The following is a 23,268-nucleotide window of genomic DNA, read 5'->3' as shown; positions in this document are numbered from 1 at the left end:
GTTTATTTTAACTGCTTTTATTTTTACATAGTGGCAATATAGAGCGTTAAATACAAAACTTGAGCCCAAAAGTATCTTTCAAAAAAAGTGTTTTAAAGGCATTTAAAAGAACATGAAGATTTAACGGCCTATCAGTAAAACTGATGGCCAAGCATTTTGAAAGGAATTTATATCGTGTACATATTAACACCATTTCAAGTTTCACACCAGAAAACATCTTCCTTGATCATACAATCTACGTTCCAGTTATAAGCAGCAAAGCTTTAGTCATCTTCAGTAACCTAACTGGAGCCATTCAGCTGTCTCTACGTAAAACACGCTGCGTTTTTCTTTTCCTAGAAAACAGCAGCTCTAAAAGGCACTTGTACTTGTTCCAGTAGCCAGATAAACTTAGAACATGAACTAGCCAGGCTTGGCTTTTCTAAGTTTATCCACAGTCAGAGCAAACCTTGGCTTCACCTGAGCGTGCAGCTGAGTTACAGCGCTCTGGTTGCTGAGCAGCTTTCTTCAGTCTGGATTTTATTTTTAGTTTGAGCCCCTGACATTTGTGGATAGAGGCCTGAGCTCAGGGGGTTGGCTGGTCAGTGACCCAGCCCTGTACAGGTCTGGCAGCAAGAAGCTGCTCTGGGAAATCCCCAAAGGACCTCCCCTGGAAAACAGATTATGTGCAACAGCTCCTACCATCGCTTCCCTGCCAATAGGACCGTGAGGGCTTGTGCAGTCCCCACCTGCTAAAATCCTATCCAGGGACCCAAAGGCCACTGGGAATAAAAAGGTGTCGATGAGCATCTCTTAGCACAGCTGAGATGAGCGATATACTTTTGGCAACTTGCACCCCACAGTACTTTGTACCTTTTTTTCCTTTACATCACTCCTACGCTAGTTAACACATACTCTGACACTAATCGTTTTACTCTGCTGCTATCTACTGGTTATTTCAAATTCATTGCACTAGCTAGTCACAGAGGCTCCCTCCACATGATTCACTCTTCATGCGCTCGTGTTGGCCACAAGATGATACAGATCGGTTTTGCTGTCTGACTTTTGCAAGCTCACAAACTCATTTTGGGGGGAAAAAAACCACAAAACACCAAGAATGTGCTACTATTTAAAATATCTCATACCAGGTGACCTTTGCAGCAGGTTCATGTTTTGACTTTGTTTCGCCATCAAGCAGAATGTGTTCAGTTTTAATTTGGGCTAAAAATTCGCTAAAACTGAGTTTAAAAGAAACACTTTTACACGAAAAATTCAGTATCAAACTAAACTTTATAGTGCAAGTCATCATTGGAGCTCAAATGACTGATTAACTTAAGGGTGTATCGCTGTCATTATTAACATGTACACAATGTTTTAAGGTGGTCAGTTATGCGCAAAGAATGTTGTAGAGATAACTTAGTGTTAATGAACTAAAACCACCCCGTAAGTCTGAGTAGAAAGCCAGGTTTGGATACGAAATTAATACCTGAGTACAATGGTCAAACTTACTCCCCTTGATAAATCACGTACAAACACGCACCTCAGACGCAATGTTTAGTTCCTCAATTCAACATTTTCACATTAGGTTTTTCCGCGTTGTACGAGACCACTCGGTACTAGTGCTATTTGCAACGTCAGAGATTTCGGACAAAACAGCTCTACAGTCTTTCACGTAGTGATCTCAATACGTTAAGATTTCTCAATTAAAGTCTTCATTTTTCCTGTAGACTTCAGCATGTGCGGTCCAAACTGAGAAGGAAACCAGAAACACATTCAGGTTGCTTTCAACAGAGACCTAGCTGAACTATTATCCATCCATCCATCCATCCATCCAAGTTGTAAGTAAAACTAGAACCTGAGCAGAGAGAATCTCATTTATCAACTTGCTTCTCTTCATGTAGATTTTACCCACGTTGTAGCAACAAAGTAAAGGGAAACATGTCAGCGATCAGCTGCAAGCACTCAGATTAGGCAGCTAACCATCTGCCGGAGAAGCTCTGACTAGAGATCCTTCACTCTACCACAGCAAAATACGAAGCTTGATGCTGTTATCTTTAGAAGTTGACAACCAAGTGCTCTAGCAGGAGTTTCTTGAGATTATTCCTGTTCTTTGTCCTGTGTTTTTGTGCAAGTCTTTGTAAAGCATAAAAGGACTGATTTGGCAAAGAAGTTACATACTGATAAATAACCTATGACAGATATTTATTAGCTCATTATGCATCAACATTTTTGTATTTCATAAATGAAAACCTTCAGTTTTCTTAGTTTTTGAGGATTCAATGATCCTTTGTCTCAAAAGATGGACTTCAAATTTCGAAGCAAAATTTGTGAAAAGCTCCTGTGCAAATAAAACATTGCCAACTCTTCTTAAAGCCTCTGCTGCTAGAAACAAGTGATTGATTTTGGGGAAATATACAGCCTTGTAGTTGTGAAGAACAGCCTGAATAATACAGAAATTAAAGGCCTAAACCAAAAGGCAAGTAAGTCAACCTTAATAAGCTGAAGTACTCAGAAATCCTGAGATTTGTGGCTTAGAAATATTATTTTCCTAAAAAAAAAAAAAAAATTCAGAGTACAGACGACTCGTTTGTTTTAAATTTTGGATTTTTATGTGCATTTTTTTCTAAACTCACAAAGGGAGTCTCTTTTCTGTTCTGATTCTATAGTACAAGGCTTCAAGGACTGCTTACTAACAAAACTGATCTACAGTAGCCTGTTGTGTAAGTAAGTGAATGCTGCTAGAAACTCAGATCTTGAACATTTGCTGCTTAAAAAGCCCTTACTTGAATTTCAAATCAATCTGAAATACACTAGCAGCCATTGTACTATGACATAGATTTTACAAATAATTTAACATACCTGCATTGTAAAGAAACTTTATTAACTCACTATTAACTCAGCTTATGCTAATTATTAGAAGAAACTCCCTACGATAAGATCCAGCAGGCATTCTGAGCAATTTGCTTTCTATGTCCCTAGGAAGGGCTGATGTTTCAGGATCTTGTTTCAAAATTGCACATGCGCTATCTGAATGGTTAAGAATATCACATTCTCATAGCAACACATGAGGTTTTTGTTTGAAAAAGAAAACTCCAGGAAGGGTTTTTAAAGCTCAAGTCAAAACAGGACACAATCTTGAGAACAGATACTAAAAACACAACATGATTGCCAAAATCCTAGTGTGTCAGTGGCATTTCATAGGGCTTTGTGGACAGCGATGTTAACTCCTAGGTATTTGCATCTGCTGGCAGAAAGATTTACTCTGGCTTACCAGGCAATTAGCATTTAGTCCAAGCATGTGTTCAGTGAGAACCACAATACTCACCAGCACTACTTCAGTCTTTGTCTTTGTTTCAGTCTTTGGAATCACTTTTTCAGTTTCACTTTGGCTATCGCTTCGGTATCGATAGGCAAATTTCTTTTTGAGTGCTTCTGCTATTAATGCAGCAGGATCTGTAGGGTCAGCTACTTTGGCTTTTGTATCTTCTGGTGATCTAGAAAAGTCAACGAGAAAATTTAGCGGAGTCCAAAACAAAGCTGGAGAAGTTGTGAATGTTTTTGCATTCTTCTTACATCACCACCTGTCTTAACCTGAAGTAGTTCTGAGTCATAAAAACAAATCATTAATGCTCAAGTTAACAATATAAATAAATGCCTTACCTTTTCACTGACCGTAGCTTCACGCTGTTCATGTCCTTGAGGATTTCTAGCATGTTTGGTATCTCAGACTTCTTTGGCCCATTTTCTGTCGGAATCTGTCCAGAATTTTTTTTGTTTTTCCGTTCTTTAATGAGCTCAATGGCAGACACGCTCCGTTGCAGGCCCGGGGGAGGGAGTGGTGGTGGTGGTGGAGGAGGGGGAGGAGGAGGTGGTGGCGGTGGTGCTCCAGGGACAGCAGCTGAAGCAACTGGACTTAACCCAACTACAAATAAAGCATGCATTCTGTGTCAGTTTACTTGTAAATACCCTTATACGTCACAAGTGTTCAGGTAAGAACATCACTAAAATAGCTTTGATTGCTTCCTCTCTGCTTTCTTTAGGTTATCACGTAACTTCTTCAATCCTAAACCACTGAAGTAGACATGACTGAAAAGGCACGTAAAAGTCCTCCTGAAGGAGGAGTTCTTTGGATTTCCAGTTGAAATTCTGGGTACATTCATGTTTTTACTGCAGTGGGATGGATGTCAGGATGTCTTTTAATTAAATCCTGATTTTAACATTATCAGTATTTCTTCTGAGGGGCAAGTGCTGGGCTAGAAGTCATAGCCAGTCTGTCACGTGAGCAATGGTTCTTCCAACATTTCAGAAATAAAGGAGTTACCATACAAGATTTTAAAATGTAAATTCCAGAGTTCAAAGAGTGCTTAAATTCAATCTTATTCCAACTCTTTGAGGTGGACAGCTAATGATGTTTGGAGAGATTCTTAGGTTTATCTTGAATTGAAATTTCCTGTGCTCTTTAGGTAAAAAATGTTATAGCAGTAAATAAATTAAGAAACCTCTGTTCGAATGCCCCTTTAAAGAAATCACCAAGACCAGACCAAATCAGAATTCTGAGGCTTAAAGTCTGTATAAATAGGTATGTAAATAATACAGGAGTCTGCTCTGCATATACATATTCATACACAATCGTTACCATATTCTACCAGAAGAGGGAGGTAAAGATGATAAAATCACATCAAATTTTAAGTTTCCTAATACATAAAGGAAAAGGGAGAATGAGGAAAAGTACGTTATGGTGGGATTTCTGTCAAGTAACTTCAAGAATGGAACTGAGTGATCCTTAAAACTGTTTTACGGTTTTGAATTTGAGTAGTTGAGGAAATATAAAGTAACTGCTACCAGTTCACAGAAAAAAAATGAACATCTGAAGAATCAGAATATTATGGCATGCATGAACAAAACAATGTATTTGCTAAGTGACTGTAGGAACTGATGAAAGCTGAGTGGCTATTATCTCCAATGCGCAAGGGCTAGCTCCACTAATCCTTGCAGATCATACACTCAGACCTGGATGGATGGTAGTCAGAGGGGAGGGAAGGAGGGGAAAGAAGCTTACGAAGAGTTACTCTGCTTACTACAGCGAACAGTGCACCGCTTCTGGTTCCGTATGAACGTGTCTGATCCCAGAGATGACTACAGAAAACAATTTCATCTCCTTTTCTGCAATTTATTTTATAAGCTTGAGATGTATGCCAAAAGCATAACTAGCATCTTACATGATAACATCACGATATAAGAGAATCAGTTTCATTACTGGGTGGGATGATTTAGGTGCTAGTAGTTAAATTACGCTCTTTTAGCTTGGTTTATTCTATCACGTTTATCAAGAGCTGTGCTCTGAAAGCTGTTAATATTCTGTACTTATCCATAGATTCAGAATTCTGGCATGCTTTCACAGAAATGTAAAGACTTTTAGAATACTAGAAAATGCAGAAAATCTGACAGGTCTCTTGTCTTCAAGAACTATTCTGTATTCCTTGGTTTGTATGCTACGTCTGTCTATCAAACTAACCAAAACAGCCTGGAGAAGTGCAGTGTATCACAAAAATGAATTAGCACTGTAGTGAACATAAAAAGGACAAACTCATTAACTCATTTGTGCTAAGATTGCAGCAAATTTAATACCTGCGGACAGATTCTGCTGTTCTTGCAAGATTACAATTTTGGCTATCTGTGCTCTCAAAGAGGCTAGTTCATTTTCTAGAGCACTGATCTTCTGCAGAGCTTCTTCGTTTGCTGTCACTGTGCTCCTGGACGCTGGTTCGTCTTCTAACTGGCTTGGTGAGGATCCCTGGTTGCATGGGGATCTTCCACACCGATGTACTTCACCCGGACCGGGCTGGGCTGTTTTTGACCAAACTTCTGACCTGTAACAAAAATATCAAAAGATTTTTTTTTTCAAAAGGCTTTCTAATAGATAGAAACAAAAGCAACGTTACATACAAAACAGGAACAGGAGTTAAAAGGAGTGACTTCAAAGTTGTCTTCACACAAATCACTTCCCCCAAAACACTGTACACCTCCAAGCGAGTAAGAACTTCACGTCCTTTCTGTTTGCATCACTGGCTGGTATTTCTCCTCCTTCTGCCTTGCCAGCTTTGTATGGAATCCTTAATTTCCAGAGAAAAAGGAATTTATTCCCTCCTGCCCTCAATCTTTCTCTGCCTCATGCATATTTTGTTTTTTGTTGAAATTAAGATTTCAAACATTTTTTTTGCCCAAATGCTACCATTTTTTTTCCCCATAGGCTGTAAAAAGTCATTTGTAGTTGATTCCCTTGAAGGAGGAAGAGTTTCTTATTTCCATGGCATGTTTTGTACTGTTCCTGGACTTTTCCAGCCCTCAATTTTAGTGGTGGGAGAGTGGAACACAGGGAACAGTTTAGTGGTGATGCACACAGACTGCTTATCAGTAAATAGGAAGGGATCTTATCTCAAGGTTTCTAACAATAAATAAAGCTATGGAGAATAAAACTTCATACGATTTTAAAGAGTCTAGAAGCTTCCCTTCTCTCTCTCATAAGAGCAAGAAAACACAACTCTGTTGCTTTCCTTCATCACCCACTAAAGCTGAAGCTATGTTAAACACTGAGGGGTTATCGTGCATCTGCAGCTAACAAATGGTTATGCTTACAGAAGACGCCAACATTTTAAAACAGTTTATCTCAAGTAGAACTGATAAGGATTAACAAAACGGTTTATCTCAAGTAGAACTGAAAAGGATTAACGATAATAGATTAATATAAACAGAAATACTTTCTAATTGCTGATCGTGATTACATAATCTTACCTCGTTTCTGAAACTTCTCAGGCCGGTCAGGTTTCCATTATTTGTTTCAAACACGAGGGTAAGAACAGTGTCTGGTGATACGTCTTTTCAAAACGTGCAGAGTGGCTCTAGACTAAATACAGCTTCAGAGCCCCGTCGCTCTGGGTGTATGGGGTAAGCTGCTCGGGGTGGGATCCCATGAGATCTGTAGTGGTGCTACACTTACAACAAGAGCCAAGCTCTGAGGCTAGAACAAGCCGTGTGCTGTGACCACCTCCGTGTGGTCTTAGATGCACAACTGAATCTTTCACAACGCTGACAGAAAGCACCAGCACAACTTGCAAAACTTGGTTAAGCACAGCTGCATATTATGAAGGATGTTAAAATTTAGGTGGTGCTACCTCCACAGGCATAGAGAGCAATCAAAACTAAGACAATCACAGGATGCTTCCTACGGCAGCCATCTCTCTGCACTCCCTAAAAAATAAAGTGGAAGGGGCCAGCAGTCACTTCTCTCTTTAAAACGTACCTCCTACAGACTCTTAAAAGGAGCAGAACAGCTGAACAGAAAGGGTATTTTCAGCTCTGAGCAGCAAAGGCATTTTAAGCAAATTTCCTCAGTGGAATTTAATGCTGTGGAAAAATATTATGCCTGAGTTGTCACTACTGCTCTGGCTATGGGTAGGAGAAATATGACTTGTCCTTTAGTTGCTTCATTTATAAAATTGCGTTCACAGAAAAAAAAAAAAAAAAAAGTCTGCAAGACTGTTTACGGAATTATCCTGAATGTGTATTTTAACAGTAACACCTATGGGATCTCCTTGAAACAGAATTTCAAATGCACGGAAAACACTCGGTGCTTGCTACATTACCTAACACCCTGCATGGACGTAATAACCAGTACATACTGAAATATTCATACCTGCTAAGTAGTCCACCTACAATGCTGCATTACGAGCTGTTTGCCCTAAGGTCACTATTTATCTGCAGGATTATTTTAGTCCCAGCCCACTCTAACTATCCCCTCCTCCCCCTTCACACAATGCAGGCATTTCAGCAAACACGCCAGTCTTACATCTTTCATAAGAGGTTCTCTGAAGCAACAAAGAGCTATTCTCCCTCTTGTCTCCATTAGACTTAATAGCTTTACAGTTCAATCCTTAAACAAAACATTTCTGTGCAAACAAAAGCAGTACTGGCCGGTTCATTTTCTTTGTATCAAAGACACTTTACGAATAGTTTTTCTCAAACAAGCCTTGATTTCTGGGACTCCCCTTGGAGTTTGTGAAACTAATGCTGCGGTACCAGGATATCACGCAAAGCTTCGCTGTGGCAAGTTATGTTGGAGGGCATCTAGGTCCTTACTAATCTGTTTTGTGCCTTCAAATTAACAACGTATCCTCCAGCAATCTCTATCTGTGCCTTTCTCTGGAAGGTCAGTTGGAAGACAAACTTCCTCTGCACTACAGAACCCTGCCTTTGTTTCAGGCTAGTCTGAGCAGCAGTTTGGGTAGGCTACAACACAGAAGTTCATCACTTCAGCCAACTGTTTAATGCAGCTGCCGTGCCATGTAGCGCTCGTGGTCCAACACAACGGTACCTGCGCTGTGATTCTGGACACAGGCGCTCGACACGCTTCCCTGCCAGTTCTCATTACAAAGATTAAAGGCAAAATATGTCATAATTTTTTAATTCTCTGCTACAGAATGCAGAGTCTTAACCAGAAAGGTGAAAAATGATGCAACAATTACCAGATTGTCAGAATGACAATCTGTCTTGCTGTTAATCAGGAAGCCTTATAACACCCTGCCCCATGCTAATGGAAACCTCTGGAGAATCGGAGAAGAATCAGCGCTGGCAATCATGCTATGCCACAGCAGACATTTTTGTGGGGACAAGGTTGTGTGAAGCTGTCACACTTTAACTCTTTGCAATAAATAGGTAAACAAAAGCCACAATCTTCCTTGTAGGAAGCCAAACTCCTACATGTTCTCAAACCAGCCTTTCATTCACAATCCCGTTACTCCAATCTCTACTTATTCTTTTCTGGTACCTAGCTTTTCTACCACTCTTCCCTCTCCCAGCACACAAGTGCTCTCCATTAACTGTAATGCACAGTATATTCTCAACAGACAGAATCTAGTTTTTTTCTTTGGCTTCTAACTTGAAGGAGAAGATTTGAGGAGCATACCTGAGCCTTGTAGAGACTTCACCTTCCTCTTGAGCAACCCATCTGACATCTGCAAAGGAGGCCACTGCATCTTCTCTAAATTGATGAGGATGGTTTCCTTCTGTGCCATGAGAAGTAAGCTAAATTTTGAAGACAAAATTGAAGGTTTTAGTCATGATTCCCAGTCCATTTCACTGTTATTTTACCCAATGCTTTTAGTGAGGCTGCACATTACTATTAACACATACATGCACAAAACACATCTTACTTACTTACTACACTTGTTCCTATCCTGGGCTTGGTCCAGAACACATTTCACTGACTAGCTCTATGTCAGTGGCTACCTATACACACTCTCACATGACCCTAATGCTGAAAATCCAATGCAAATTGTTACCTTAATGACAAACAAGCATCAACATTCTTAAATAGTGTGCTGTATTATCTCAAATAATGTTTTTAATTACATTCATTAGCAATAGTTAGAAGAGACAATAATTACTACTCTTACCTCTTAAACTTTTACTCTGATTTAGTATTATTTTGAAAGTGAAATTCTGTTGAAGTGTTTCCCTTCCTCTACACCATGCAGAATTTCTGTACAAGAGTTCAGGCGTAAACATTACAGAGGAAACAAGCCACTCCTACTAACTCCACAATCACACGGACTTTCAGTGAGAGGTAGGATGGAATCGTAATGGAAACGACTGCACTATTTGCTAAAAATCTCATTTATAGCATGCCAAACAGACTATTTTTCAGCACAGTTCTGTCACCAGCTTTTTTGAAGCCAAAGGTGAACAAGGCTCAAGAGACTGGAACCCTTCTTACATTTACAGCTAAATGTCAGACCTGAATGAAGATTTGAAAAATTGTTTGGACCATCAATATATGTTCCATAACCACAGCTATACAAAATGGTTTCAAATCTCCTTGGAAACACTGGCTGCTTCCCCAGGTTAGACAAGGGCATGTGTACTCAGTCACTGGACTACCAATCAGCCCGGGCTCAGTACCTTAGCAAATAAAAGCTACTGAAATACCTTTCAGTAATTTCCTCTGCTCCGTTTGCTGTCTTTAGTTGTTTATCTCCAGTGCAACTATGCCACCTCTTTTGCTTGTATTAGATACAATCCACGTGCCAAATTTGCACACGAGTTGTTGTAGCTGCTTACATGCTACCTGGTTGTGGCCAAGAAGCTAGTAATACTCACAAAGAAGGTGGTATCATATAGTAATCTCTTAAGGATAGCTTTGATCTGTACTGTTAGCGCTTAAGTCAAATTTCAAGGCAACTCGCCTCTGTAAGAGGCGACTATAACGTAGCAGCAACTATGGAATGGTCGCAGTAACCTGAATTTGTAGCAGACCTAGCGCAGTAGGACTGCGGTCTTGATTAAGTGAAACCATTTATGAAGAACATTCACAGGTATTTCAGTTGTAACCTTTGGTACACAAGTTCCAGGGAGACAGAAATTGTGTTGTTATTTTTTTTTTTATTATTTTTATTTTTGTTTTCCTTCGTGTGTTGTGGTTCTTTTTTTTTTCCTTCCCCCAGGAGTTGTTACAAACAGCTTTGGAAATTGAGATTACTCATCTTCACCTCGTACTCTTGCAACTTGTGCGTGAGCCTTTCTCACAGCTCCCAGGAGTGCATATTGGCATCACCAGATCATTTGGAAACAACAGGGTTTTTTCCAGGTAGCATCAGCACAGATGGTAATATGTTTATCACATTAACAGTTGTGCCTAATACCATCACAGTCTGCCTCACTTTAAAACAGTCTAGAGAATACTATATTGCACGTTAGGAATTCCATTGTTTGAGGTTTCCTTGTATTGCTGTTGCTGTTTTAAATAAAAAAGAGATGTTCATGACCACAGCAGCTGTATTAATGTTAGTGGCAATTAAAAGCATCTGTAGCATGTCAGCCAGTTCTTGCAGGTGACACACATTTTCCTGATGGCAATGGTCACGTGAGGAACTATTACCGTGAAAAGATTGAAGGCATATTTAAATAAAGGCACTTGCATCAAAAAGCATCTTATAAATCAGCAGTAAGGAATGCATTTCCCATTGCCAGGTTTCCTGCTTTGTGAGATAAATAAGTTCTAATCCAACATTTAGTAGCAAGCCTTCTGTTATATTGTGAGGCAAGTTTCGTCTTACTTTTTTATTCATATTTATATGTAAACAGAATCTGCTTGTTACCCATATACAGATGTTTCTTTTCTCTATCCCTATAAATGACAAGGCTTTCCACAGCAGTGGATTTTGAATTTCAAGTTGAGGCAGGATTTTTAATTGAATTTAGAGGTTAAAAGCCAACACCCATCTCTTAAAACCTTTGCTCGTCTGTAGAATGATGTTTCAACAGCCCTGCTGAATACCCGGTTCCTGCAGCCAACCTTGGCTGAAGAACACTTGGACAACTGCTCTGCCAGCACCTGAAACGGGGAACAGAGAGCTGAAAGCAGAGGTGGACGTGGAAGGAGTGGAAGTAGCCTGCTTTCCCGAGAAATATAGAGTCGTTGCCCCAAATTTTTCCTTAACCTACCTTTTTTTTCTATTTTATTATGTGTGTATGCTTCACACATACACGTGTGCATGTGTGCGTGCACCTGTGGCTTTCAGATCCATTTCTGAAAGAATTTCTGGAAAACAAAACACTCACTGTTCTGTTTTAGCTGATGTCAAAGCAGGATCTCTATTTTTCTGTTTGCTCCAGGAAATAGAAAGTGGAACAAATATTTTTATACATTTAAGAATAGAACAAAAATCTCTAATTTCAAATTACTAATAAATTTAGGTATTAAACATTTGGAAATACTTCAACTAAGACAAACTTCCTATGATTTTTCAAATTAGCCCAGTAAATTCTGTTGTTTGCTAGATTCAAGCTAATTCCCCAGGAGACCTGTATTCGGTTACCAGGTCTGTGTCAGACAAACAGGAGAAGCACGGGACTAGAGCAGAGGTGCTGTAGTTGGGGGACACAGGAGCCTTCCTCTCCCTGTGTTACCAATCCAATCTTCTGAGTATTTTGTCGGTTTGTTTGAATCTACCTAGGCTATATTGATGTTTAACTATTTTTTTCCTCCTAAAGACCACAGATAAACCTAAAATAATGACAGACAGAAGAGCGTTATGCACCATTTTCATTTGTTCATGCTATAGAGAACAGATAAGGTAAGTTTTGTCACTGCTGCATGTAGCAGTTAATTTAAATGTTGACTACGGCAAGGCCCAGAGAGAGGTACTACAACAGCTGCAGACCTCAAAAATCAGAATATTAGGCTATTACTCTGCTTATTAGATGAGCAGAACAAAAGCATGCTAGGAGAAAAGAATGAACATAAGAGAGATATGCTTTCAGTATCTCTGATCCATTTATCAGAAAGAAAATGAAAGCCTACAGACAGCTTATTGTTCTTAAAGTTAGAAACACTGATGATACGCATGCACCCTCAGATGAGGCAAGTATGGTTTGCTTTGGTTTTTAATAAAGTGACTTACAGCAAGTTTCAGTGCATGGTCCTTTCATAATATAGCTAAAGCTGGCAAGAAAGAAAAAGGAAGAGACAGCTATAGGAAAGCATCAGTTGCAACAGCATAAAAATGATCAAGACTGGCATTGAACTTCAGTACAGAATCTTTAACACAGGTTAAGACACAAAAATAGACGTTAGCATCACAGTTTTACATGTTCAGCAGTTTACATATTTAAAAACTTATAAATAGTTATAAAATATATATTAAAAAGCCTTGCATAAACCACATAAACTTTAATATACCTAAAGGCTCAATGCTGTAATATTTCAAATTCAATCAACTGTGATAATTGTACTTCTGTTTTTAGCATCCTTTCCTTTCATCTAACAGAAGATGAATGTTTAGCCTTACTGTGCTAACTTACATAAAGTCTAAGCAAAGCTGACCGTTTGACTCTTTAAGAGGGAAAAAAAGCAAGTATTTTATTTGTTCTAGCACAGAATTCAGATGAAGATGCATATTTATCTTTTTATTTCAACACTAACAGTATTTGGAAAAAAAAATCCCCAGACGTATCTTACAGCTCTCTGCAAGTACCTAAATTCTTTCATATACTGTATTGAGAGAAGGCATTATTTGGCTAATTATTAAAAATGAACACTGTCTTCCCTTGTACAGCCTTTACAAGGGAAAATCAGATATACCACAGGAGGACTTCACTTGCTTTCAAAGTTGAGGCACACAGAGCCATGCTGCTAGCATAACTACTATGAATTATATACCCAAAAGTTTCAATCCAGCATCTCATTTTGTTGTCCTCCTGCACAAATTTCTCCCCTGCAATGTGTATGTATATATATTTACATACATATATGTATTTATTTATATACATATATATATATATGTATATATGTATGTATATATATAAAATAAAAGTTTCATGAAGCCACCAGTACTGGGAGATGCTTGGCCCCCTAGTTTCTCAAAATAATTATCTAAGAGAGTGCAAACAGCCTGTTTTTTTTTTTTTTTTTTTAACTATCACACCAAAAAGGCTTCCATGACAGTCTGAACTATCTGATTTTACTAACGTAATTTCAAATATTTCAAATTTAAATATTGTTCATACATTTCGTATAGGATAAAGAGATGAATTTAAGAGTGAAAAATTTAGCTTTGTAGCAATTACCCTGTCTTAGTGTGGGTGATGATTCCCACCCTCCATTCATCACCTTTATGTTCCCCTCCCTTGTTCAGTCCCAGAAATATTCCCTTCTCAGCGTGAGTTTCAAACACAAGATTTCTCTAGCTCTATACCCACCCCCAATCCACAGCACACTCAGAGTTGAAGAGATTATGTGTAACAGCTTCCATTTTTCCATCTGTTCCTGAACAACTTGTTATAAAAAGCAAGGGTATTCTCCTCCTTAAGCTTTACCCTTGCTCTTTACCCTCCCACTATACGCAGTCAAAGTTAGAAGCAAACAAATCAGAGAGCTGCAGAGCACTGATGTTCCCCTTTCACCTACACAATGCTAGCCTTGTATAAAAAAAAGCAAGAGTACTCATGTTATCTTAGAACTAATTTTTAACTTTCTGATAAAGCTGTTTATTTTCCAAATATTTTTAAGTAACACTGTTCATCTTCACATGCCTCTTAAGCCTGGCTTTAAGGACTGTTTTCAGAAATCAGTTTCAAACTTTTTTAAGAAAGAATTTCTCTTCCATGAGTAACTTTTTAATACTGTATTGTGTCATTTTAGAAGTTCCATTTTCTTTGGGAAAAAAGTTTGTCTGAAGTTTCAGTATGTGTGTTACAGCAACATGGATTCGTGTTTTAGGCAGTACAGAAGCTGAAGAATTCACATTAGGTAAAAGTCTGAACTTGAAGTGGGAAGAACTGAGGTAAATTAATTCTCCGATGGGCCAGGTTTATCTTATTCTGCTTTTAGTCATTTTTTTTTTAAATGAACTGTAGAATTGCTTAAAGTCTTTTGACACAGGAGCAAATCTCCTTATCTGCGTAGTGAAACTTGTGTTTTAAACTGCTGAGAATGCCTACCTGAAACTGAACTCTTGGACACTGTATTAGAGAGAGGTTAGTACCAATTTTTCTTACAATACTTCGAGATGAACCATAAGGCTTGCTTGACCAAAGTACCTAGAAGGAAGAAAAAAAGAAGTCATCTGTTAGATGATTCATTCTTCTATCATATCGAAGTAGCTTCCCCTTACCCTTCTGTACTATGCTTGTGCTAAATGTATGCATGATTTGTAAGTTATTCCTTTCACGCTAGGAGAGAGAACATAACACATTCACTCAAATTTCCATCACTTAATTTAGTGAACTCCTTCCATTTTATACTTAATTTGGTAAAAAAAATGTTTTGGTCATTAGAATATGCCTGTTTAGGCTCAAGACAGCCTTTGCATTAAGTTTAAATTCAAAGCAATACATCTAGTAATACAGAAGGATTCAAAATTTAGTAGTTTCTTCAAAAGCATAATTTGTCCATTTCTAAGACAATAAAGAGTAATCTGCATTGAGTCATACACCACTTTTTAAAGGGTTTCATGAAAAGCAACTCAATCGTGACAAATCCATAAAGTTATGTAATTCTACATTTCCCAAAGTCTATTTTCTTTTTTCACTACGAGCTCTTCTGACGCAGGAACAGTGTCTACCAGTCTTCAAACAAACAAACCACCCTCTAATAGCTAGCATAAACTACAAAGTGTAACTGTGGAATTAAAGGGTAGAGAAAAGGAGAAGTGAAAAAAAGACATATTTGAAAATCAGACTGTCATAAAATACACATGCACTAGAGAAAATTGCACATAGCACCTCAATTCATCTGGCTTCTGATTCTGAACCGTTTCTACTGCAATTCATGTTTCTTCTACACTGTTTCAGTAGGGACTGAATTTCTGTTGTACTTAATGTCAAGAATGTTTGCTCTACTGTTTACCATAGCTGTATGAAATAAAATGAGACTATAATCCTAGGACAATACTACAAATGATCCAGAACAAAAGAAAAGAGCACAGAGACAGAAGTAGGAAAGATTTAAACACAGAGAATGGCAACGGAAACAGAGCAAAGAAGTGAAAGAATAACAGGAAGACTATAACTAAACAATTAGAACACTGTCAGGCAATTGAAAATACTTGAACTGTGTCTACTTATGACTGTAGATACGAATTTACTACTCAGACCTTAGTTTTTAAAGGCTCATAGCTTCAAGCAAACTCAACATCCTGTTAGAAGGTTAGCCCAAACAGAAAACTTAGATAAAATCCATGCTGTTAATACTATTAAACCAACCCTCATGTGGCACGGCTGTATCGCCTGTGTGATTAGTGCAGGGAAGCTGTGGGAGTTTCACAACACACGGCTGAAAACCATTTTGATATACTAAGCAAAGATCACTACTCGCAGAGTTCGAAGGTTCTATTCAGAAGAAAATATGTTCCGTGGTATTTATCCCCAGATTATATTATTTCAAAAACTTCACACAAACATTTTGCTTAGTCCTATACTGAAGCATCTTTCCTTCCCCTGACTTTAATTGAATGTATGACGTTTGATAAAATAAATGCACATATGCATTGCACATATGCTACGCTAGATTTCCACATCAGAGCAGCAACTTTGCCAATCACCCACTCAGACTCAATTTTTTCATTATATGAAATACAAATTCTCTTGCTTAATATGCAATTAAGTTACATGTTGGAAAAAAATGCGTTCTAGAGTACTCTGTGGGTACTGCATTTTGGATTCCTCAAAGACCTCACACTTGTGACATTAATGTTTATCTGTACATCTGAACAAAGAGCAGGTAGACCTGGAGCCCTCAGTAATACGTCACCAACAAGCGGTACCACAGTAGTACAGCCTCACTATTCACAGCAGCTTCTGCTCCTAAAAGCAGGACAGTTTACAAGAGCCTCAAAGCGACGGTACATTGGAAAAAAATAGTATTAGGCAAGGGAAGGCTTGATTAATTACAGTAGTACTTCCCCAACAGCGAAGAGGCTAGACTAGGTGCTGTATTAGCGAGATACGGGCAGCACATTATTTAAGCAAGTGGTAAAGCTTGTTTAGAGATTGCTCAGACCACAGCCGAGAGGCTGGCTAGGGCCCATATACCCACAGTGTTTGGCGCCCAAATGCCTTTCAGGTTTTTGCAATAGTTTGGTGCATCAAAGCTTTCTGAGTTACCTAAACTCAGTCAAGATATGGCTGGGCGATATTTTCAGAAAACCGCACGCGAGCTGTGCCACCAGGTACGTCAATAAAGTCAGCACACCCCCCAGGCGAGCTAGTAAGTCTCACCCCTGTTCACACGACTTCTTGTCGACTTGAAGCACTGGCAGAGCAGGTCTGCAGAACACTACTTAGTCATACCCCTCATTGCATCAGCGTTTTGCTGTTCTGCGGGACGGCTGACATCTGGAAATGTACCTGCATTATCACAGCCTCGATACAAGTAGAGAATGGGGGGTAACAGAGGTTAAAAACCCGTTTTTCCCCCTCTATTCAAACTGCCAACGACCACAGTAGAGCCCATTCTCAAGCTTGGATTTTTCAGAGTTACACCGCATAAAATCTCAGACTTCAGTTCTAACAAAAGCCTAAAATACTGATTCTTATGGGTAACTTACAACGTATATTAGTTTTGCTCTCTGTAAATTCCCGAGATTAATAAAAGGTTCTACCACAATCACTGGAGGAAGAACCACCTTAAGTAAGTACCGCATAGCTGGTAAGCCATTCCACCTTACTAAAATTATTGGGATTATTGCAGTGAAGCCAATAATTCAGCTCAAAATAGCTCCTAAAGATCCCAGCGATAAAGCAGGCGATGCGTAACACCTATCTCCCTCTGCTAAACATTGAAAGAAAACTCTACATACACTTTCCTCTAGGTAGAGACCTGTGCATGTGCATTCCTCTGTTTCCCCAATAAAGAACACAGCTGTGTTGCTCTCATGTACAGTAACACTCTGAAGAGGAGAGGCAGATGTAGCACAATTCTTGTCGTCTCAGTTTCATGGAGCTTTGCACATCTCCAAGATGCAAGCAAAGAACTAGTAACATTTAAGAATTAATATCATTGTCAAAAGTCAGTTGAAAGTTTTCCTTCAGCTTCAAAATGCACATCGAAGCCCAGCATGAAAAGGAGCGTTTACACTGTAAACACTTCATTATTGGAGCTAGAAGGAGCTACACAATATTTTTAATTCACATATTACTTGGTACTTCAGTGTCCAAGTAGTGAATTCCATATTTTTTCCAGCAATGCAAAATCATATGAGAATTTAGTATATTTAAACTGTTCTGCTGGAATGGATATGCACAAGCTAAAATATATGAAGTGCTTTCCACGCCTGACTTTCTGAAAAAACGAATGAAGTTTGAAACACTTACTGATTCCATGTTTAATCCAACGTGTTCAAAAGCCATCCTAATTAAGCGCTTAAGCCAGCAAATCATCTGGATTGGAAAATGCCTTTCCAAGCCTGGATTTAAGCCTTCCAAATCTGCAGGACTGCGGAGGTTCCATAGTCCTTCTGAAACAAGAAACACAAACAGTTTAGAAGCGTGCTGTGGTCATGTACAGGAGTAAATTGTTCCATGCATTCCAAAAACAAGCTTTAGAAACAGTTACTGACAACAAGATACGTTCAGAGCCAATTCCAAGTACTGCAAGGTACAGGCATCCAGAACGCAGTTACCTAGTAGAGGTGACAAAGATGTTTTTGGATGATTTTTAAGAAATCAGAGCTGTTGCAAAGTTAATCATTAAAAGGCTGGGAAACCGTGGGATGACGGCAGCAAGGGACTAACACCAAGATCCACGGGCCATATGCCTATCTGAAACTCTTCTCCATGCAAGAACAAGCTACAGAAAGCAGACCACCTCTCCTCTTTCAAGTTCTCTGACAGCTTTGCTGTTTCCTCCGTTTTCCCACAGCTGAGAGACTGGAAATGTGGAAAAATGACTAATAGAAGAAAAAGACAGGAAATCGTGTAGCTGCGGGACCTGAAAATCCTCCAGTGACTTGTAAAGTTGGCCAGATTTCAAATTGTGTCTATTTATACATCCTACCATTCACTTAAATCAAGATGTTTCCATTGCTCCTCTAGCGAAAATAGCGTATTTTGCCTCTAAACATGTTCTACACCAGTCATAACTTGGATGCCATCGAGATGTGTGTGCCACCAAAAAAAAAAAAAAAAAAAAAAAGCCATAGATGTAGGTTTACGTTTGTTTTGTGCATCAGACTAGAAACAACACTCTGCTGAACCACCCTGAACAACATATTTGTAGCATGAACAAGTGTGGTGCTGAAGCCATTGCACACAGAAGGATGACTAAGGCAACGGAGCAGCAAGGAACTGTTAGCTCGGAAGTTTGAAAGTCGGGAGATGGAAAAGCTCGGCAGTTTGAAAGCGCCCACAAGCACTACGGTTAAATCATCACTGTTTCCATTACAAACATTTTTTTTTTCCCAACAGTTCCTTAGTAATAACCTGCTTCTTGTGGAAACTTGGCAGGAAGAGCGCAACTTTACAGCTACCTTTTTTTAGACAGGCTTAAAAACAAACAAACAAAGAGTTTAATATTAGTTTCTCATCACTATATAAAGAAAAACACACAACATTGTTTTTTACTGCTGAATAAATTACGAAAAAAACTAATCTATCAGCTAATGTAAAACTAAGAGAAAAAAATATATTAAGAAAAAAACACAACAACAAAAAAGCGAACCAAAAGATTAGATGGAAAATGCAGTTCTTATAAGAAAAACAACAGGGAAAAATAATGGGCTACCTATCAAACAGCCACCAACATAAGCTACACTAATACATAATAAATAAGAAGCCCTTAAGCTATGGACTACCAAAAGCTGGAAAAGTCTTTTAGGGAAGCGTTACCATCTACTTGATCTAGTCTTCCTTTAGGCATCTGTTAATTCTTCCCTTAGACAAGCTGCTAGACTGCATCTTTGATCACACTGCACCTGCTGTATTTTTAAAGCAGGAGCATTACAAGTGTTTCTACACGCCTCGTATTAGATTTGGCATCATATCTGGCACTGCAGAGATGCGGTGACATAAAAGAGAGAAAACTGTATTAAAAGGGGAAACCTGTTCCGAAAGCGTGCCTCTCCAAAGGAGCTCCTCTGCCTCATTCCAAAATTCAGACTTGTTGAACACGTAGTGTGGAAATCAAAGAGAAGAAAAAATGGAGGCTGTGTCAAGACATTCACACGAAAGAGTAAAAAAAGGTAGAGAATGTATTGCTGAGCACCTGAGAGCACAGGGCGGGCGGGCGAAGGCAAGGGACAGCACTAGAAGGAGATCACAGAATGGTTTGGGTTGAACACCTCCAGCGATGGGGCACCACAGCTTCTCTGGGCAACCTGTGCCAGTGCCTCACCACCCTCTGAGTGAAGAATTTCCTCCCAACATCCCATCTAAATCTCACCTCTTTCATGTCATTTTAGTCACGTTTTGTTTTGTTCAGTAAGCAAAGAAAAGGTATTGACTACTTGGATTCTGACCAACCAGGAGGACTGAGTCTTTCATAACAGGTGATTTGGCCAGAAGCGACTTCCCTAAGATAATTATCTGCAGTTCACATTATAAATCATTGTTTCTTCTGTAGCCTAAATACTTCAAGTACCCAAACTACAGTCATCAGCTTCCCAATCTTGTCAATGCCCCATTGTTTGCTTTTGTTGAAGAAAGTGACGGAGGTCTGTCTGTAAAGCGCAGAGCACCACCCAGTTCCTGGAGACTGACACTAAGGACAGCCATGCTTTAATAAAGACCGGCTAATTAGTCATCTAAAGGCATATCTAAAAGGAAAACATTTACAAGTATATCCCATTATTTTTACAAGAATGATTAGTGTTCCAGAATTATCCCCAGACAAACTTTATATTCGTTTCTTCCAAACTATATTGCACTGCACTTGTCTTCATAAATGTCAATTATTTCACAATTACTCTGTGACCCAAGTACAGAAAGGGTTCGTTCGGAATGAAACTGCTGGACAGCAAGACTAAAAGCATTAGCAGATTTTTCTTTCCTGCTCTGCATGCACGCCAACTTCAGAAGCAGGAGTTAAACATTTATTGCTTCTAGTAACCTAGAATAACACCTCTTTTAAAATATTCATGCCTACTTTATTTATCCTTTATGTTCTTGATTATCCTCTATCTTCTTGATGCTTCCTACACTAAAAATAATAGCAGTTTAATTCCTCTAAAGCTTCCACAACTCAATCACTACAATAAAATGCCCCAAGTGACAGCAACATTGCTACGAAATGCAGTACTTCTGCTGTGCTTAAGTAACACTATTACAATGATAAGCAGTAGTCATAGGCAAGATTCCCAGAAGAGGTGAGAGGAGTAGTAACACAAAAAATTACATATTTGCATAGAGCAGGCAGGGTGGGAATTTCATGGGTTCTTTGTTTATAAAACTCTGCTTACACAGAAATTAACAATGCTCCAGAACTTTCTGTCTGATAAGGAAATGTGCAGAAATTCCCTGGTTCAGAAACGAGCAGGTCTGCACTCCTGAGTGTCCAGGTTCTCACTTTCCCCTCCTGGAGCTCTCCTTAGCCCCCACTTTTTACAACCACTTTTGCAGGTTTCACTCAATACTTTCATATCAAGTATCGGTCTAGAGGGCTGAGAGACAATACCGCTTATAAATTATAAAATGTTAATGAAATAAATACAAAGGCTCTGGAAGCTGTACACATAAGTATACTGGTCAGCAAATACAAACTGAAACCCTTTGCCAGGCTCTCCAGCGAGTGCTACACATGAAAGACGAGAAGAAGGAAACATTAAATGCAACTGCTTTCAAATTGAAATATTTCTGTATATTTTCCAGTGCTGTATTTATTCAAGTCCCTTCCAAATTACGAATTCTCTCTCTTTAAAAGAAGATATTAATATTTTTCTTACTAAAGAAAGTTTCCCTTATTCATGTAAACTCCACACAAAAATAAAAGAGAATGGTTTGATGCACCTGACGCAGAGGATCAGCCATATGCAAAGGACAAGTGCACAAAATCTGAAAAATGAAAGGTCTAGTCTCTAAATTGAAAGGGTATGCATAACATAAACAAGTAGTTTTTTTTTTTCCAAAGTGTGGTTTCAAAGAAACACCAAGCATATCAAAAATTATATTAAAAAAAAAATCACAAGCAGGTTCCTCCTTACTTCAGCAGGAAACCAGGCCATGCATATCTTCAGTCTTGATGACTGACGCATGACCCAAGCTCACCTGATGAAATTATATCCATAAGGACACACATCAAAGAATTAATGAAGAAAGATAAAAGCCAACAAAAAATTACCACAGGAAACCAAGCAGGCAGGCAGAATCTTCTGATAAAGGACCGGGCCCTCTCCCAAATCAACACAGACCGCTTACAAGTAATGTAAGTATTTGGCAGAGGTCACGCAGTCAGCTACAGAATTCTGCTTTTGGCCTGGCAGGCACAACTAACAAAGTACCTGTTATTTTCAGAAGCACCTGCTTGGAATGACAGACCTAGAGAGATAAAAGTCGGTGGATACTGCACAGACAGTCAAGGGCTTATCTAAGCTAACATCAGCATGAAATCTAAAGCAAGAATTGGAAATAATACATATATTCAAAAGGAGTTGTTAAAGTTTTTTTTTTTTAAAGAAATATAATCCAGTTGTACACACCTCAAAGGACAGAAACATATTTACCACATCTGGCCAGTTTTACCACACCTTACCAGCTAAGGATGGAGAAGAAGAAAGAAATCATGTTTGAGCACTGGTTTGATCAAAAACCTTTGCTCGACAGAGATTATAGCTAAGTGGTATAGCGTAGAAAAGTGAAATGTTCCAACTTTTCTAAGCCATACAGCCATAACCACACACCTACACTCTGCTGCCAGACTCAGCTCCCTGGTTGTTGCTGTGAATGCCAGTCCCTCTGCTACAGCTTTGACAAATAAGAAAAAGCAAATGTTATTAACAAAAGGATGTATTTGTCAGAAAGGCAATCAAAATGTTTTCGTGTTTTTCCCCATAATCTCTATTAGTAACAACTTTGAGCTCCTAAATGCAACAGCTAGCTGGTGACCTGACCGAATAAGATTGTTTTGACTCAGCAACGTGCAACTGGAAGTTTTGGAGGCGATGGGCTGAACACTCACCTCCCTTCTGTTTTTTTTTCTTTTTTTTTAGCACTAGGTAAAAAGCAGACAGGGTTATCTCCTTTCCACTTATGCTTAGTAAGCGTTGTGTTCGCAGCTGCCCAAGGAGGGACTATTAACGAAGCCCTGGTGCTACTTTCAGGCAGATGAACACACTACGGCCGATACCAGCATTCAGACCCCCCTCACCCTCGATCTGGGGACTTTGGACAGCTGGTTGGACAGAGCACCGCCCAGCACACCACGAGTTACCTCTTAACGACCACAGTTACCGCAGAACCCGGCACCGCGGCGGTACCACTGCAGGCGCGGACACCACAAGAACACCAACCCAACCGCCGCAGCCCTCACACGCCTCTCCCCCCAGATACCTCCGCCTCACTAAAACCCCCTCAGAGCCCCCTCAGGACCCTCCCCAGCGAGGCCTTCGGCCCCGGGCGGCCACCACAGCACCACCGAACCCCCCCCCCCCCCAGCCCGCCTCAGACAACGGCAGCGCTCCGCTTCCCCCCCCCCCCGCCCTCACCGCCTCAGCCGCCGCCGCCTCAGCGCTGCCTCCCTCAGCCGCTGCTCCCACCGCGCTCGCCGCCCGCCCCCCTCCGCTCAGCCAATCCGCATCCGTCCCG

General features: G+C 39.5%; 1 protein-coding gene across 3 annotated transcripts; it reads right to left on the bottom strand.

Annotated features, from left to right (window-relative positions):
• Position 1: 1 nt before the first annotated feature.
• Positions 2-23,268, bottom strand: MTFR1 (mitochondrial fission regulator 1). Of its 3 annotated transcripts, XM_040545775.1 has the most exons (9): positions 23,176-23,268; positions 22,979-22,988; positions 17,848-17,990; positions 14,476-14,574; positions 8,942-9,060; positions 5,608-5,849; positions 3,640-3,901; positions 3,305-3,473; positions 2-1,728 (listed from the first exon to the last, which is right to left on the bottom strand). In XM_040545775.1, the coding sequence occupies exons 3-9, from the start codon at positions 17,911-17,913 to the stop codon at positions 1,669-1,671; spliced, it is 1,017 nt and encodes a 338-aa protein (XP_040401709.1). In that variant the 5' UTR covers positions 17,914-17,990; positions 22,979-22,988; positions 23,176-23,268; the 3' UTR covers positions 2-1,668. The 3 variants fall into 3 exon arrangements, with proteins under 3 accessions (XP_040401709.1, XP_040401712.1, XP_040401710.1); XM_040545778.1 differs by lacking the exon at positions 22,979-22,988 and having other exon boundaries at positions 23,169-23,258; XM_040545776.1 differs by lacking the exons at positions 22,979-22,988; positions 23,176-23,268 and adding an exon at positions 22,365-22,382.

The sequence above is a fragment of the Cygnus olor genome, chromosome 2 (genome assembly GCF_009769625.2).
Source record: "Cygnus olor isolate bCygOlo1 chromosome 2, bCygOlo1.pri.v2, whole genome shotgun sequence".
NCBI classification, from domain to species: Eukaryota; Metazoa; Chordata; class Aves; order Anseriformes; family Anatidae; genus Cygnus; species Cygnus olor.
Note: the sequence above shows the minus strand (reverse complement) of the source record. Positions and strands in the feature narration are given on the sequence as shown.

What these genes read in the sequence shown, in the direction of transcription:
- MTFR1 (XM_040545775.1), bottom strand. Translation starts at nt 17,913, where the DNA reads ATGATTTGCTGGCTTAAGCGCTTAATTAGGATGGCTTTTGAACACGTT. An exon ending in TTGGATTAAACATGGAATCA is followed by an intron (nt 14,575 to 17,847) that starts GTAAGTGTTTCA and finishes TCTTCCTTCTAG; the next exon opens with GTACTTTGGTCAAGCAAGCC. An exon ending in CAAAGACTGAAGTAGTGCTG is followed by an intron (nt 1,729 to 3,304) that starts GTGAGTATTGTG and finishes TTTCCTTCTCAG; the next exon opens with TTTGGACCGCACATGCTGAA.